Raw genomic sequence first — 18376 nt, 5'->3', positions numbered from 1 at the left:
GAAGGTTAATTTCTCATATATTGTTCTTTAAACAGCTGTGTGGTTAAACGCTTGTAACTTCATAAGGAAATGTCTGATTTGAATGATTTTTTTACCATTTTATAGCTATATTTTACTCTCTAACACTGTATTAATAACTCAAAATCGATTTTTGCGACGAGTGACTGGTTTGGCTTGTCTTTGCCATATATAGTCTTGTGGAAATAGTTTGGTGCAGTGTGTTTGGTTTCCAACCTCAAGGTCGTGGTTTCAATCCCTCCTGTGCATTTCACTTGTGTCCTTGAGCAAGGCACTTTATCTGCATTGCTTCTCTCCAGTAGTAATACCTGTGTCCATTATTGAACTTAGGGGAATGAGCTGTTAGGAGCCCATCCTACAAAGCCTCGGCATTGTGTGATAGGATACTAGCCTACCCGGGCCAGGCCCAGCCTATCCTAGCCCGGCCTAACTTGGCCTGGCCTTAGCCAGTTTTTGTTTATGCCGCCTTTTTAATCTCCCCAGTATCTTACAATCAGGTACCCATTTAAACTCCTATGAGACAAATGTAGGAAAAGTGCCTTTTCCAAGGACTTAAGCAAAATGCTTAGCGAGGGCTCACACCCAACCTCTTGGCTGAGAAAAAGGTGCTACCAGTTTTTTTTTTATTTAAAAGAAAAGTTATTATGATTATTCCTGTACAACGAATACCATATGTATTGACTTCAGAAACACTTTAGTGGAGAAATCATGATAAATCTAAACCATCTTAATATAAAAAGTATATTTAGGGCATGTTTCTGCTGAAGAACGCCAAAAAAAACGTTTTTTAAAAAATGGTTCGGAAAGTGTTTATAAACAAAAACTGGGTTGTAACCAATTTTTGACTACAGGAAAAACGGTTTTCTATATGTGTGGTCGTTGTTGCGATGACGTCATTTTATCCCAGAACGCAGTTCGTACGGCGGAAATGCGGTCGATCGGCCGGCTGAACTAGGGCTAGGCCTATGGCGGTAATGTAGTATAGTATTCTCCCTGCTACAGTGCTAGGCTAGGGCCTAGTTTCATACAACATTACAACATGACGACAAGACTTGTGTACCATCGACAACAGTGTGTTGAATCCCGCCTTCCATCACATAGGGGGATCGTGCATGTCACGATCCCCCAGAATATTGTCCAACATGTCATAATACGGACAAGTTTGCCTGTCATTACCGGACCTACCATTATGGTCCTTCACTAGCGTGTACGCCCGTGGCAAACGCTTAAGCTTGTTGGTTACTTGAACCGTTGTCAACTTTACTCCGAACTCCTCTTCGACTTTTCTTACTATCTTCTTGTAAATGTGCGTATCACTCTTGCTTCCTTTTAATCTACCCCCTACTTTCTCCTCTCCCCACAAAGTTATAACCAATTTTGTAATTTCGTTGTTCCACATTTTCGCGCGGTTGTGTTGCTTTGGAAATTTGTGTGGAATTTTGACACCGCAAGGTCAAATCGCGACTGGTATTTGGTTGCAGCTAAAAAGTGCTCTCCAAAAAAACGGTTTTCCCCTTAAAAAACGTTTTTTTTTCTATCGGACTCGGAATGGATTGCGTTTTTTCGAACCGTTTTTTTCGATCGGAAAAAACCGTTTTTCTGTCAGTGGTACCATTTCTACTAGCAGAAAAAAAAAACGTTTTTTTTAAACCGTTTTAAAAAACGTTTTTTCTTGCCAGCAGAAACATGCCCTTAAACGAATACAATATACAATGAATTCCAATTTGAGTGTTTGCTGTGGTAAGGGGAGCATTGGTATTTGAGAAGGTGTTACAAGGTATTTTATAGGTCTCCAAGGTCTAGTTGAAAAAAGGGAATTATAAATTGGCCTATAGGGTTTAGTTTTGAAGCACACCAAAATATATGTCATTGTAGTCTCAATAATTATTTACTTTAAAATAAATCAAAATAGCAGTGATAAAACATCACCACTTTAAAACATGATTGTATAAATTTGTAAAATATACAAGACAGATTAGAAATACTCACTACAAGCGTTACTCTAGTGAGCTATTTCCGAAGCTGCCAGTATAATTTATATTAGCCATAATCCAAAGGCTACATAAATCACTGCCATATTTTAAAGCAGAAATCAGATGCAAAGAATTTTGTGATTTGTGAAAACCTGTATATTTGCTTTCAAACTAGAAAGATATAATATTACAGTATAATTTCTTATGTATGTAATTTCTGATGAAAAGGATGAGCGCCTTTGAACATTATTAATGGATACAGGCGCTATATAAATGCATTTGATTGATTGATTGATTGATTGATTGATTGATTGATTGATTGAATAAAGTTATCTGTATCTTAAACCAATTATGAGAGTTTCATGTAAATAAAAAATATATCCAAGGACCCATTCTCATACATCCATCCATCCATCTATCCATAGATCCATCCATTCTTGCATCTATCCATCCATCCATCTATCCATAGATCCATCCATTCTTGCATCTATCCATCCATCCATTTATCCATCTATCTATCTATCCATAGAGCCATCCATTCTTGCATCTATCCATCCATCCATCTATCCATAGATCCATCCATTCTTGCATCTATCCATTCATCCATCTAACCATAGATCCATCCATTCTTGCATCTATCCATCCATCCATTTATCCATCTATCTATCTATCCGTCATATTTACTGTAGCATTCTAACACTAGATTCAGCTATGATATCATCAACCAAACAAATCATATTTTTGTTTTGCCTCAGTGATAGTAAAAAATCTTTGAAGTATTTAATCTGTGTCATCCCCTTGTGATGTCAGTTGACAAAGGTTATGAGAAACTAGAGAATGTGTTAACGGAATGTATCCTCCTTCTTTCTAAAGAGTTCAAGTAATGTATTGAAATACATCTAATCATTTTAAATGATAACAAATTATTAAAATATGTAGCCAATATATAGGATAAACGATTATTTGTTTAATTAAAGGAGAAAATATCATAAACTAAATTATGCTTATTTTAACAAGTATTTTTTCTCCAGGCTCAGGTAGATTACGCCAGCCTCTGGTATTTTAGAATCAATGGATTAAAAAGTATACTGTATGAAATGTAGGCCTGCTTTAATCTTCCTGTGGAAATCTGTATGCTTCACACTAACAATGTGAACTAAGTTAATAAAAATGAAAAACTTTGTATTCTGCAGTGTCTTTTATGTAATGATCTAATTACAAAATATAATAAAATATAAATATTATTGAATATAATGTTGGTCACTCGGCGGCTGAGGCAAGAGAGAACCTGTTTTACCAACACTAAGCAGAACTTTGACAAGCCCAGAAAGCAAGAGGTCTCTCTCAATAAACTACTGCTGTTTTTAACTGCCCCTCTTGTGCCTGTCAGTGCAAATCTAGGATTGGACTACACAGTCACCTCTAGAGCTGCAGGAAGCAAATAACTAATTGAGATTATTTGTAAAAATAAGAAATAAAAATAAAAATAAAGTAATTTGATAATATTAATTAACATTAACTTGTCTATCTAACTATGCCAATATCTTCCTGTAAAACAGCATTGTGCATGTAAACATTATTGCATAGTCTATTAAGACTGATGCTGACTTTTTTTTTTCAATTAAAATATGAATCCCAACACTTTTGCGTGTATTTCAATACTTGTAGTATGTTTTATACTTTCTTAAATGATAATTAAATTGTAACAATCCAAAGTGACCTTTTTTAAACTTTACACAATAACATTTACGTAATTATCTATAATAGTGGCGTTTATGCTAATGACCTTTACATAATACTCATTGCTTCATGTCATATACTGATTCTTATGTACTGTAATAACACAGTGCTATTTGTAGTATAACACCGCTGGGATTTGAGTTTTCCTAAGAATAATGTTATTGTTGACCTTAAGAATAATGACTTTCTCAAGTGACATTAAGAGTTAACAAATGAAATCTCGGTTTTCCTCCTGGTCTTTTTCCTTGGGGTTCCAGTTTATTATTCTTCTTTGGTCTTTTGTTGGAAATGTTCTTAATTGATTCTATTCGATGATTCGTTACAGTGTGTTTAACTTGAATAATTATACATAAAATATATACAGGGCACGTTTTATTGTCACTATCTGATTGGTTTTTTCATTATAGGAAATATTTATATTTTACATTCTTAAGATAATCAGAATGAATATGTAAAATTTGTATTGATAATATCCAGGATTTTATTTTGCTAATAACAAGTGAATTGATCTCTTATTTTAATTTTTTTTTATAGATATATATTGTAAATTTTGCTACTGAAATTGACAAATTTATCCCCCCCCCACCCCAATCTCAATAAATTTATATCTGGCTAGTATAATAGAATTCTTTGACAAAAAAACTGTTGTATGCCCATATATAGTCATGATCTGCCTATATATGGTCATGATGTGATGTCATCATGACCATATTTAGGCATGTCACATGTTTTTGTCAAATAAATTAGTAGTTCTATCTCTTCTTATTGTTTGGAAAATAAAAAATATTTGATTTGATTTGATTTAGTGGTAATTTTGAGTACTTTCCTAGAATAGTCTTGGTCTTATTTTCATACACATGATCATCAATTAAGCAACATCAATCATTTACTTTGTTTTTCTTTGTAAAGATCAACATAGATCTAAATTTGCTGCATATTTTGATTTCAGTAATCTGTACATCTGGTGGCGTCATTAGATGTGAAATTATCTTCTTGTGTTATTCAAAAATGTAAACAATTATTGTGGACAATGGTTTGGTATTCTTCAAAGCTTGTTATTTTGTTTTGTCTTCGTGCTACTCCTCTTGTGCTATGACGTATGAGTTGTCCAAACTTGTTTGATATGATTAATATTTTAGAAGCAAGTCACTAGCAGATTCAATTAATGATTCATTTCTTATAATGTTTATCTTATTGGATTTGACAGCTGCTGGTTATTTGAGATTTCTATGGATCCCTTTATTTTCTTCCTGTTCCTTTTGTTAATATATCAAATGCATTATGATTACTGGTTTCAAGGATGTAAATTTACCTTTAGGTTACATCTATTTGATTTCTTTTTTTTTTCAATTTATGAATAAAGGGTTATTTGTAAAGATAATGACTGAGTAATGGTTTTTATGAAAGTGAAAAATGGAGTATTGGCATAAAACATGTCATAAGTACAGGTATGCATGGTGTAGGCGAGTGATTTGTTTGGTAATTACTGTAAACATGTTTCCACATGTCTGTAGAGCCAGACTGTCCCATGTGTTATAATCACATGACTCAATATTTTATAATTATTATTTTTTTCATTACACACATGAACAACAAGCTTATTCAAATGAATGGGGAAATACAGACTATATGTAACCCATGGAAACAAGATCAGGGTGGGGCGGCGTCAGTGGCTGGGCCTGCTGGACCTGGGACACCTGGCGGAACTATCGGAAGAAACATTAAAATTTAAAGTAAGCTGAATATTCAGAACACAGCTTTGTAAATACATGTAGTTAATTTGTTAGTATCCCTCAGTGTAAACTGTTGTTTTATTTGACAGATTGGTCATCAGATCCGAGCCAGCAACTCTCTGGAGTAACGCAGACATGCAAGACAAAGGTGATTGGAAGGGTATGTTAAGTATTTTTAATACTACTGAATATTTTGTATAGTAACTTCTTTTAATCGCTCATATATGTTTACAAAAATTTATTCAGCTCAGTTGTGGGTCCAAGGATGTAGCATTTGGGGTGCGTAAATTCCCCTTTTCAGTAGCCAAAAAAATGTACATTTGTTCAATGGGAATCACTGAACTCAGAGCTAATGCCACAAGGTGGGGTTTATAAATGACATATTGATTACAGAAGAGAAGAGGCAAACTTAAAAGAAGAGAAAACAAGTTATTGTAAATATCTTTGTGATTTTATTGGAGGTGAGGATGGTCAAAGCTTTTAGCGATTTTATTCACATTATTCTATAGGAAAAGACAGTAAATAAAATCTTTGAAGGTTCGTTGATATGTTCCGTATTTCGATTGTCAACTGATCTGTTGCTATCTCTTCCCACAGGCTAATTTACAGAGTTGTATTTTTCTTTATAATCATTGAAGAGCCATGATTTGGCAGTGATTTATTTCACTTGTTGGTATTATTCCTCCGGCTCTTGTAGTGTGTCAGACACTATGTAATTTTGTTTATATTTTATATCTACTGTTACATGTTTAGTTAATAGGCAAAATTAATGAAATATAAAAGAAAACAATTTTGTGAGTGATAGATTGGAATACTTTTTAAATCACTTTTGACTTTTATAACCACAGGCCTAAGGTATAAATAAGCTTTAATAACAAAACTGATGAATATATTTTTATTCCACAGTTTGTCATGTTGCATGTGTTGAGACTAATTAAAAGTATCAAGCAACTTGAATTAGACTGTATATCAATGTTTTTTTTCTTTGCAATTTATCATCATCGACATGATTTATTTAGTCATGCCCTTTTTTTTTACAAGTTACAACAGTAAGACTTTGATTTGTGTGTGAAATATTTTAAGTACAGTATTAACAAAATGTTGTGAGATTGTCATGTTAATACAGTACATTTATGTTTTTTTTATATATATATTAAAGGAAATAACTCAACTTTTTTTAAAAATTTTTACACCTTAAATGCACAGCTTCTCTCCCTTCACTTTTACCAATGCTAGTCCATGGACCTTAGTGGGCCGGCCCAATCTTTTTATTGGTATAGCACACCTCTCTTCCTTTGAAATCAACACTGCAGTCTATAATACCGTACTTCATATACACCCTGTGTAGTAGTACATAACTTCAAGAACCAGAAATGTTATTACACTTGACTTTGACTATACCTCCATGCTTTGACTATAATAGCAAGAAATTTTATACATTTTTTAGCAAACTTCATTTTTGAAAGATCTTCTAAAGGGGTAGAAAATAATAAAATAAATATAATCTTATTTGTGCTAGTATGCACATGGGACCACCAGCTTAATGCCCCATCAAAAGGATAAAAAGATTAGAACAAAGTGTCTCAACACCAAAGTTTAATTCCTTAACACGCCAACTCACCCTCTCTTTTGATGTTGATGAAACACAACATATATAATCACCATGGTGATAATTAATCACCATAGCAATAAATTACAGTAAATGCTAACTGCATGAGTGAATTTGTGCATCTTATTCTATTGGAGGTGATTATTATGAAATTTGAGTGATTTTATGACTTCATAGTTCATGCTCTGATAGTTTGATTCAGAACGTTGAAATATAGTGACTTTTTCAAGAAAAAAAGTGTAATATCAAAATTGTAATCCTACTTATCTGCTCATTACAGTTAATATGTGTGTAAAGTTTGCTAATAACTATGGTCACTGGTGCCTCGTTTAGGGGTGATGTATGTTACCTTTATATGTCACTGTAACACATTTTGCTGTTAACTTTAAATGAACAAAATGGCATTGAGAGTATGGCGACATATGTATTTTGTTTTAGTTTTCAGACCAAGAAATAATTAAAATAACAAAGATTAATTTAGCAAATTTGAAAAAAAATAACATTAACAAAATAAAACACTAGTAACAGTAAAAAAATATTACAAGAATAAATTAATTTTTTATTTTACCATAATAAATCTTCAATCCATAGCAGTTGTTTTTGTAAATATATTTATACTATAATAAATAAAACATCAACTAAAAAATAGTACCAAACAGTATAAAAAATATCATATGAAAGCAAATCTTTAGATCATCCTGCGCTAGTATAATGAGTTTAAAAAAGACATAAAACAAAGATTTATTAAATGTATGTGTTTATTTTTAAAGTATGTTTTTATTTTTAAAGTAATCTTTATAATGTTTTCTTATAGAGTAAATTAAGTTAACTTTGTTTTCTTGTTGTGTTTGTTATTTTTAAATAATTCACTTGGTTTCTAGTTGAATATTTCAAGAGTTTTTCTTTTGAGTTAAAGTAGGAAGAAGTCAAATGTTTCATGAATAATTAATCCACATTCGCAAGTGATGACATTTCTCTTAAACACAACTTATGCCTGTTATTCTACTAAGCGTATTTGTTCATGTGGAGCTAAAATGTTTGACCATATGCATGCGTAGGTGAATTTTCATGTGCAAATCCTTCACCAGATTGTTTGATTACGTTGGTCTGCTTTGGTGAATTTTGAAATCTGAACAGTCTCTACTTTTTGGAAAGCAAAATAATGTGTAGCCAATCAGAGCTTGGGAAAAGGCTTAATTGCACCAAAGAGCGCAGAAGCAAACCAATTAATGTTTGTGTATGAATGGTACGCTGACCCGTGAAAAATGAGTATCGCAAATCTTTTTGTTTATGTAGAAAAAAATAAGGAAGCGCTCATGCGATTTTTTTTTCACAGCAAAAACTTTTTGTGTTATGTGAATAAATTTGTCTAGTGGAAAACTACCTATAAATGTTGCCCTACACAGCATCTTGACATACAGTACTTGAAACAGTGCATTAAATAGCAAACCATTCAGTATATACATCTCAGTAAACCTCAGATCATAGAATAATGTAGTAATAATATTTAAGCTTTTATATAATATAATTTATTATGTTATGTAATATTTGAGCATTTTGTAATGTCACAGATGAAATTAAAATATAATATTTTGAGAAAATGTGACAAGCAAAAACCCACCCTAATATGATTGGCAGTCTCTGGAGAGAGATGATGTTAAGCACTCAGAGACATTTAGATATTGTTTATAACTTCCTCAGCACTTTTTACAACAACTTAGTCATAGCACGTGAGTATGCTGAATTTTCTGACAGTACCTAGGAGAACGAAAAATAACAAAATTATGCCTAATGGGAAATTGTAAATGTTGTGCAACAGCAAAAAAAAAAAGCTTGAAGGAACACAAAATTGGAAAAACACAAATTGTGAAAACAAACGAAGCGTGCAACGAATGCAAGACAATCTAAATGACGCATACTTCTAAGAAAAAGAAAATACAATTATGTAAATAATGCAAGAAAATATTAGCTGAAAAAATCGCATATGCCATAGAAAGTAATATATGAAACTTCTAGAAAGAAGGAAAACACTAAACCTAAGAAAGTTGAGAGCAAACAATTTGAAATGCTTTGAAATGCAAACAATCTTGATTATAGACTGTAGTGGAGTACTTACAATCAATAAAGAATCATTCATAATGGAAAAAACTAAAAGCACTATAAATGATATGTAAAACAATAGAGCAACTGGTAGCAATTGTAAACTGGCTGAGATATAGAAGATAAGTACCCAGGATCCACAACATCTTGTTGTTAATAATACTGTAATTATTATTCTTCTTTATTTGTCCTCATTCAACTTGAAATTGGAAATTTTGGCTGGGTCCGACTCCCTGTGGACCCACGGCACCTGCAGCGGAGAAAAATTAAAGTTGCATTATGGTGAAAAAGATACAATCCCTAAGAAGATTTAACTAACGTAAGTACTCAGCAGAAATCGAGATGAGAATACTTCGCAGGTGTTTTACAATGAGAAATACTCACTCCACCTTTCTGATATTAAGTAATATGCAAAGCAACAAAAGAACAAAAAAAATGGGCTTTACTCTAAACGGAGATGGAGCTCCGGACATCCTCAAAAACATTGACGATGGTAACGATATTGCAGTAATTTCTGATATTCTCTGATGCACAGATCCTGAGACGACAAATAGAAACAGCTGCTAAGGAAATCAAACTAAACATAAATGTCCAAAAAAATAGAATATATATCACAATATTAATAAGGCATTAATATTCTGCACCTAGAAGGCCTATTCGTTTACACCGCATATTTTTGTGATGATTTGTGAGGGTACACTCAAGCCATACTTTTAAGGATACTGTAAGCAAATTTGAGTTGTAGCCCAGAAGATTATTTTATTTGTTTATTTATGCGCCATTTCACCTTTAAAGCACTCCAAACTATGGTACAGTCAAACATATAAATACAAAAAAGAACAAAAGGAAACAAGAGAGGTAGGCCTATGAACTTAATTGCAAAAAATGTGGACCATTTTTTTACAAGGTGCCTGAATAGAAGCATGGACAGGGAAATCATCCTATGCATTACAAAGGCCTATGCTGCTTTATCAACCCTTTTAAAAATTCTGGACATGCCAGTTAGAGAGAGATCACAATACTTCAGAGTAGCCATTAAAAGTGCCCTCCTCTGTGGAACTGAAACAAATGATGTCTCTTGGCAATATCGTCTGACAGAGATGTAATTCAAATCTGCTTCGATTCAGCGGTCATTGTTTAAGCAGCACAAATAAGTGCATTCATGATGTTATGTTCAGGTAATCACTATAAATCAGTAGGAGGACATAGCAGAAAATGTTACATAGTACTTAGACATTTGCTCAGTGTTTCCCTTGTTCTACAGTACAACCTTTAGGCTGATCAATATTCAATACCAGTTAGGCCTCATAAAAGATAAATCAAACAACCACCTTGGCAAAGTGATCCAGATGAGTGGTTTTTATTTTCTATTTTTACTCGATCTAAATTTCCACCGTATCGGACCCAAGAATAGACACAAAATCTCTCTGTGACATCATTAACCAGCAATTGTTGATGTACAGTGAGTATATGCCTACCACTAGGCCATAGCATATATCACCAGCTAACGTATATTTTATATAATCCTGGTTGAATTTCACAAGTCAATGTTAGTACCAAGCAAGCCTGGTCCAAGGAAGTCTTATATTTCACAAGTCAGTGTTAGTACCAAGCAAGCCTGGTCCAAGGAAGTCTTATATTTCACAAGTCAGTGTTAGTACCAAGCAAGCCTGGTCCAAGGAAGTCTTATATTTCACAAGTCAGTGTTAGTACCAAGCAAGCCTGGTCCAAGGAAGTCTTATATTTCACAAGTCAGTGTTAGTACCAAGCAAGCCTGGTCCAAGGAAGTCTTATATTTCACAAGTCAGTGTTAGTACCAAGCAAGCCTGGTCCAAGGAAGTCTTATATTTCACAAGTCAGTGTTAGTACCAAGCAAGCCTGGTCCAAGGAAGTCTTATATTTCACAAGTCAGTGTTAGTACCAAGCAAGCCTGGTCCAAGGAAGTCTTATATTTCACAAGTCAGTGTTAGTACCAAGCAAGCCTGGTCCAAGGAAGTCTTATATTTCACAAGTCAGTGTTAGTACCAAGCAAGCCTGGTCCAAGGAAGTCTTATATTTCACAAGTCAGTGTTAGTACCAAGCAAGCCTGGTCCAAGGAAGTCTTATATTTCACAAGTCAGTGTTAGTACCAAGCAAGCCTGGTCCAAGGAAGTCTTATATTTCACAAGTCAGTGTTAGTACCAAGCAAGCCTGGTCCAAGGAAGTCTTATATTTCACAAGTCAGTGTTAGTACCAAGCAAGCCTGGTCCAAGGAAGTCTTATATTTCACAAGTCAGTGTTAGTACCAAGCAAGCCTGGTCCAAGGAAGTCTTATATTTCACAAGTCAGTGTTAGTACCAAGCAAGCCTGGTCCAAGGAAGTCTTATATTTCACAAGTCAGTGTTAGTACCAAGCAAGCCTGGTCCAAGGAAGTCTTATATTTCACAAGTCAGTGTTAGTACCAAGCAAGCCTGGTCCAAGGAAGTCTTATATTTCACAAGTCAGTGTTAGTACCAAGCAAGCCTGGTCCAAGGAAGTCTTATATTTCACAAGTCAGTGTTAGTACCAAGCAAGATATATACATGGTCCACTATTTATATATAAATATAGTCATTTAGAAAGTTGCCTTCAGATACACTACAACCAATATTATAACTCTTACAATCCCTCTCGTTATTTTAACAATTAATTCATGTAGGTATTTCACAACATTCCTTGATAACAGAGCATAAAATAACATTACAATATAACAGACAAGATTAATAGCAACATTAACAAAGTCATAGGAGTAATGTTTAGCCCCACAAACAAAGTCATCATATTTTAAGCCTCATGTTCTGAGGCTATTCTTAGCATTTTGCACAACGATGTTATTAGGTTAAAATAATCTCATGTAATTTAGTTAGTTTCTCTATTAAGTTAAATGTCAAACCATGTTATTCATATCAATATTTTCCTCCGGCATATTCATCTTTATATTGTATTCAATTGTAATTATCGATCTTCTCTAACTAGGCTAAATGAGTAGATGTTTGTTAATTGAAATTCATTGTAAATTAAATTTCTTTGTAATTCGTTTCTTAATCTTGTATTTTATTCCTTAATTATTTTATTTTGTAATATAATCTGTACATTTTTAAATATTTTAGTAATGTAGACTGTATACTTCTTAAAATTCTTGTACACCTCGTACATAATTCTAAAAAAAGTTGTTTTTGTTGAGAATGTTTTTGACGTTTCAGTTGTGTTCCTTCAGTTTTCATTAGGAAAATAATGATTATCATTATAATTGTCTTTAGTCTGCTGATGACAATGGAAACAATTCAGTCAAAATGTTGACGCATTCTCAGAAAAAAAGAACAGTTCTTTTCAGAACTATCTACATGGTTTACTTACCACAAGCATTTGTCACTTAGTTCACAATACAAATCATCAAACAATATGTGTTTCCTAATGCTCTTTTCTTGATCAATTTTAGTGTTGTATAATTTTTCCTTGCAAGCTTTGTAATTTCTTCTTTTTTTGAGTTTTAATAATAAAAATAATAAAATCAATTTTATCTTGTATCATAAAGCAAACCTAGAATTAGGCCTGGAGTGTTCAACACTTAAATAAATGTTAAGCTATGAGTGATTGTCTTTGGGTAAATGTTTGATTATAATTAGAGGATGAAAGGCTTATTTTAAACATCCATAAAATAATGAAATTATTAAATAGCCATCCTAAAATGTGACTGGCAAGTCAGTAGTAATTAATTAATCACATTGCATTCAGGCATACATCTGGACATGGAATATACTTGATTTATGTCTTCAATCAAGTCTTTGATAACAACTGTTTTGGCTCAAAAAAAATGCAAGAAGTCGAGAACAGAATTTATCATGTATTTTTAAATATAAGCAACCTACATATGTCAAAATATCCAATGATGTTTGAACACGATTAAAACGTCTCTCAGATGTCAGGCTATTAATCAATATTGACAAAGGAATGCAAATTAAACAACAAAAATACTCCCAGAATAAATCACCAAACAAAACTCATTGATTCATGTTTCTTAAATGGACATTTAATATAAAAATTAAATTGGACAGTATTTGAATTCAGATGAATTCCATGTACTAATAATGTAAATTTTGTATTGTCCAGTTTGATAAGTTATCGTGCACTGATGGATTTATTTCTTGCTGGATGCTCTGCAGTATTTTATACCTCATGATTTATCAATATTAACTAAAATCTTAACTAAGGAGGGAATCTAGGTAAAAGTGCTAAGTGGTTGGGGGGAGAGGGGCGGGGGAAGCCAAGGAAAATCCCAGGAGCCAGGGGCCCGAAACACTAGGGTGAAAATATAGATAAAAAGAATGATGCCAAAATTTCATAATTTTAGGTGACTACTTTATAATCTTAATTTCAGAATTAATTGATTTTTACTTTTTATATATTTTGTTTCCTGAACTTCTTATTTTAAAGATCATCAGTGGAAGGCAGAAAAAAATAAAAATAAATAAATTTTCTTATTTAGCAAATAGTTTTGATCTTACATTAGTGGTTGATTTTTGTTACAACAGTGGTTAATGTTACATTAGTGGTTGATGGTTACATTAGTGGGTGATACAGACCCCTGCCATTTGGACAGCTATTCTGAACCAGGGCAGCTCTCAACCCTAAATCTAAGTCAAGCTCTATAAATCTACTCTAATTGTGAGGCTTAGGAACTGTGCCACCAAGCTAAAAGTTAATTTAAGGCCATGACATAGTTTCATCATGTAAGTGACAATTTGCAATCTCTTTTGGATGCATATTTGATTGTAATTTGAAGTTATTAGACACCACATTGAAAATACACAACATTAAATTACAATTAACTTTTGGTTCGTCAATGTGTAACATGCTCTATAAATCTAGTGTCATTATTAGGCTTTACGAAATGTGCCACCATGCTTCAATTCATCATACTGAAAGTTAAATTTTATTTAACTAACAACCAACATAGATAATTACATTGAGAAACAAAAAAAAACTAAATCAAACCCACTTCTACAACCAAAAGCTTTCTACAGATTTATTTTTGTTTGTTTGTTTGTTTAGCATTAGCATTAGGTCATTTTTGCCAGAAAACTTTACTTTTGTTCAGCTGTATATTGGTACAATTTGGGATTTCCATTCTAGTTACAATGTTTTGATCTTAAAATGACTGTATGTATTTATTTCTACAGATGTATTTGCGCAGGATACATGCTGTACCAGAAGTAATACATTTTGAAACAGGATTTTCCTGTAATAAATCAGTGTAAATTTCCTGTAATAAATCTTACAACTTTATTTTTAAACTATGTATGTATCTGTTGTTCTTGAATCTATTCTTTATTTTAAATGTATGTCTATATTAATTATTGATTTTAAGTGATCAATCAACAACTTATTTTTGGTATTTGGGGTTTCCCCTCTTTTTGTTACCATCATTTTCATAATCTGTTTTAAAGTGATGCTTTAAATAATGATTAATTCACCTTTTTCAGATTTTATCAGCTTTTTTGCACATTTAGTTATGTTTCATATATTGTAGATTCATTTATCCAGCAGCCTCAATTTTTCAATACAACAGGTCGGTGTATGCATTGTGGGTTCCAAGTTGTTTCTACCCCCATTATTCTACACCTGACAATGCTTGGCCGAAGAACTACATGACATTTCTGTAGTCATTTTTGTGATTGAAATAAAATGTTACATTTCAAAGCTTTTCCACCACTGTGAGATCAAATGATTATTATTTAAATACCTTTACAGTTTCCTCTTTTGCTGACTCTATAGAAAGGGCTTAAAAAATATGGGAATATGGTTGTGCAGTGCTGGAGTACTATTAATAGGGAGTTTTCGATGCACGACAGATGACGTCATAATTTATTCATCTTGCGTTGCAGAGTATGTTAATTTCAGGATTTTACGTGCTCGACGTATGTTAGTTACGGGTTTGCGCATGCGTATTTCGATTTGTTTACAAAATGGGCGGAGCTATCGTGCTGCATGTTGGGTACTAAAGTTAAATTAAGGTTAACGATAAAGTAAGGTTAACGTCGTGCATCGAAAACTCCCTAATAATATTTATCTGGAAATCCCTTTTGAAACAGCAGCACACATCACTGTGATGGTGTATTCATACACAAGGTAGAAAAAATCTATTATCACATCAGTAAATAAAGAACTGAAAACCAGTTACATCAAAGGGCATTGGCCTAGTACAATGTCAGGGAAAGGGAATATCTAAACAAAACCGTTAGATAAATGTACTTATGACTTGGGGGAATAATAATACATAGAAAAATGTAAACACAAGCAATACATTTCTTCAGTAAGTTCTGCCACTATTCAGAGCCGGCGAAGCATTTAGCAAAGTGTGGGGCCCCACTGGCGTTTCTTTCTGATCAAAAGGGCCTGGGCCCCCCGGTTCTGCTGGCCATGCTATTGTATTTTCATGTTTCTGTGAGTGGTAGTCCTTCTGTTCAGATAGTATTGCTCTGATGTTGTTGTGTCCTGACATTATAGGTTTAAACAACAGAATCAGCTGCTAAAAGCCTGTTTTCGCGAGCTCTGATTGGTTGCACATTCTTTTGCTACGCAAAAAGTATAAATAGTTTGAACTACTGATTTCGCTGAAGCAAAAACTCTGGTAGAAATGTGAATGCCCATGAACCAACGTTTTAGATTTGCTCATGCTCATCCTACTATTTTGATATCTTCACACACCTGAATTTTCCTAAATATAACTACTAGGCTATTATTCTCAGTTCATTTTTTCTATTATAACTTATATTGTTTTTCTACTTGACGACAAATGATGATGATGGCCATGATGTTATTTCATATTGTGTTATAATTATAATCTATAAATGCATTGATACTTCAATTGATATTTTCCTTTAATTCATTTATTCCCCCAAAGTTTGATGAGAGTGATCTATCCAGCTGAAATTGATCATTTGCAGATTGATTGAACCTTTAGATGATTAAAAAACTTAGAACTTGTAAAATTAGTAATAAATTAAAATTAAGTATGATGTAATGAAATGTTATTACCGTATGTATTTGTTACCATTATACTGCATGATATAATTAATATTATACCAATTATTATTATACCAATTATATTTCAGGACAGTGTTGCATATTTTGGTTTTCCATTTGAGTTCGAACTATTTTTCCGCAATGATGGTGACGTCGAAAAGATTGAATCGCTTCCACGATGGCCTCAAATATTCTTAGAAGTTTTGTCAATTGACACTTGGAAGCGGTACCGGACCGAGGGCTATGCATACACATCAATGCCCAACACATCTGGTATGCTAATAACTCAACTTTGATTGCTTTATAACTCATTACCAAAATCTATCATATCTTTGTTTATAGTTGTTTCCAATTGTATCTAGCATCTCCTATTATTGGATATTCATTTATTTATCCTAAGTACTTTCCCAGTACTTTGCTGATGATTGCTTAAATAGCATTGTCATAGTGTCACTGAACATTGCATTCATAGTGGCGCTATAGAAATCCTTGTTGATTGATTGATTGATTGATTGAATAGCAAGTAAATCATTCTATTACATGAATTAATGGCAGTTCATATAAGTAATGCATCACAAACATAATCATACACCATAGCAAGTGTATTGGTTGGTTAAAAGGATTTTTATTTCCTTCTCTTAAGCGCAGTCCAGAATATTAAATTTTATTTAACAAAAACATGTGACATGCCTCTATATGGTCATGATAACATCACATCATGACTATATATAGACAAATCATGACTATATATAGACACATCATGACTATATATAGACACATCATGACTATATATGGGCATACAGCAGTGTTTCGTCGATCAAATTTTATTTGACAAAAACGTGCCTTGACCATATATAGGCACATAATGACTATACTTGTATTCTATAAGTTATTATTATAATATTGAACAAAGGATTAAATTAATACATGTAAAAATTGATTATGGGCCAGCCTAGAAACCTAAATAGAATTTTTGAATGCAATAATTTAAGCCAGGCTTGCACTGTTGGCCGACAAATTCATCTCCACTCTTGACGACACCACATTCTCTGCTGAGCGTAGGAAGTCTGAGCGGATCATCTGTCACACATTCCTTATGTTGCAGTTTCCATTGGAATCGCATCGGCCGACCGGTAGTGTAAAAATGCATTATAAGATATTATACTACTGTTGTTAATTGATTTAATAAGTCAGTTACCTTTACTTTTTGGTTTCTCATATGTTGCCTGGATTATACTACCTTAGGAAAAGTAATTATATCTTGCCCCCAAACATACAGTCAATGCTGTACAAGTCAATAATTGCACCACATTTTAATTATTGCAATGTTGCGTGGGGACGATGCAATCAAACTTTACAAAATAAAATTCAAATATTAAAAAATTGGGCTGCTAAAATTATTGCAAAGGTCGCAAGATATGATTCAAGTTCAGAAGCACTCACTAACTGAAACTGGAATAATTTAAACACCAAACTGTATCAAGATGAAGCTATAACCATGTTTAAAATAATGAATTCTCAAATGCCAACTTATTTCAAAAACAAATTTCAAGAGCGCAATACAACATACATGACCAGGTCTAAGGACAAACTTAAGGTACCCAAACCCAGCACAGAATATAAGAAAAGAAGTTTTTCCTATCAGGGAGCCATTGTCTGAAATAACCTAAACCTCAATATGAGAATGGCCTCAAATGTTCAAACTTTTAAAAAACTATTAACAAATAATTGAAAGTTACTTGCATAAGATAATACAGTAATTGTTTTATTTTGGTTTCTTTTACTTCTTTATTTCTGTTTGTCTTGTAAATGTTTTAGTAATTTAAATTTTGTTATTATGTACTTCAGAAACAGCCTTGTGAAAAACACATTTAATTTGTGATCAAGTTTTCCATTTTCAAATAAAGTCATTATTATTATTATTATTATTATTATTATTATTATTATTATTATTATTATTATTATTAACAACATAGCCCTAGCCTAAAGCCTAGCAGGTGTTAGGAAACAGCAAAGGTTCAACAGTCTTTAGACTTTTCACATGCCCTGACCTATCCAGAAAATAATGTGTAATTATGACCAAGCTTGAATAATATTCACTTTTGTGTCTTGGTCGGGCTTGAAATACACATACAAAGATAATTGACACTGAGAAACCA

At 32.8% G+C, this 18376-nt stretch overlaps 1 protein-coding gene across 1 annotated transcript in view; it reads left to right on the top strand.

The window, feature by feature from the left end:
• Positions 1–17409, top strand: part of LOC117121923 (Meckel syndrome type 1 protein homolog) — a 42932-nt gene extending 25523 nt beyond the window's left edge. Inside the window, exons 9-11 of the mRNA XM_033267325.1 lie at positions 5554–5624; positions 16307–16490; positions 17210–17409. Of these exons, the coding sequence (XP_033123216.1) occupies positions 5554–5624; positions 16307–16490; positions 17210–17394 (440 nt within the window). The 3' untranslated portion in view covers positions 17395–17409. The remainder of the gene's footprint in view (positions 1–5553; positions 5625–16306; positions 16491–17209) is intronic.
• Positions 17410–18376: the final 967 nt, after the last annotated feature.

The sequence above is a fragment of the Anneissia japonica genome, unplaced genomic scaffold, assembly GCF_011630105.1.
Source record: "Anneissia japonica isolate Jap-2015-1 unplaced genomic scaffold, ASM1163010v1 scaffold352_len1594369_cov220, whole genome shotgun sequence".
Taxonomy (NCBI): Eukaryota; Metazoa; Echinodermata; class Crinoidea; order Comatulida; family Comatulidae; genus Anneissia; species Anneissia japonica.
The sequence above is the reverse complement of the archived record's forward strand: the minus strand, read 5'-3'. Positions and strand labels throughout refer to the sequence as shown.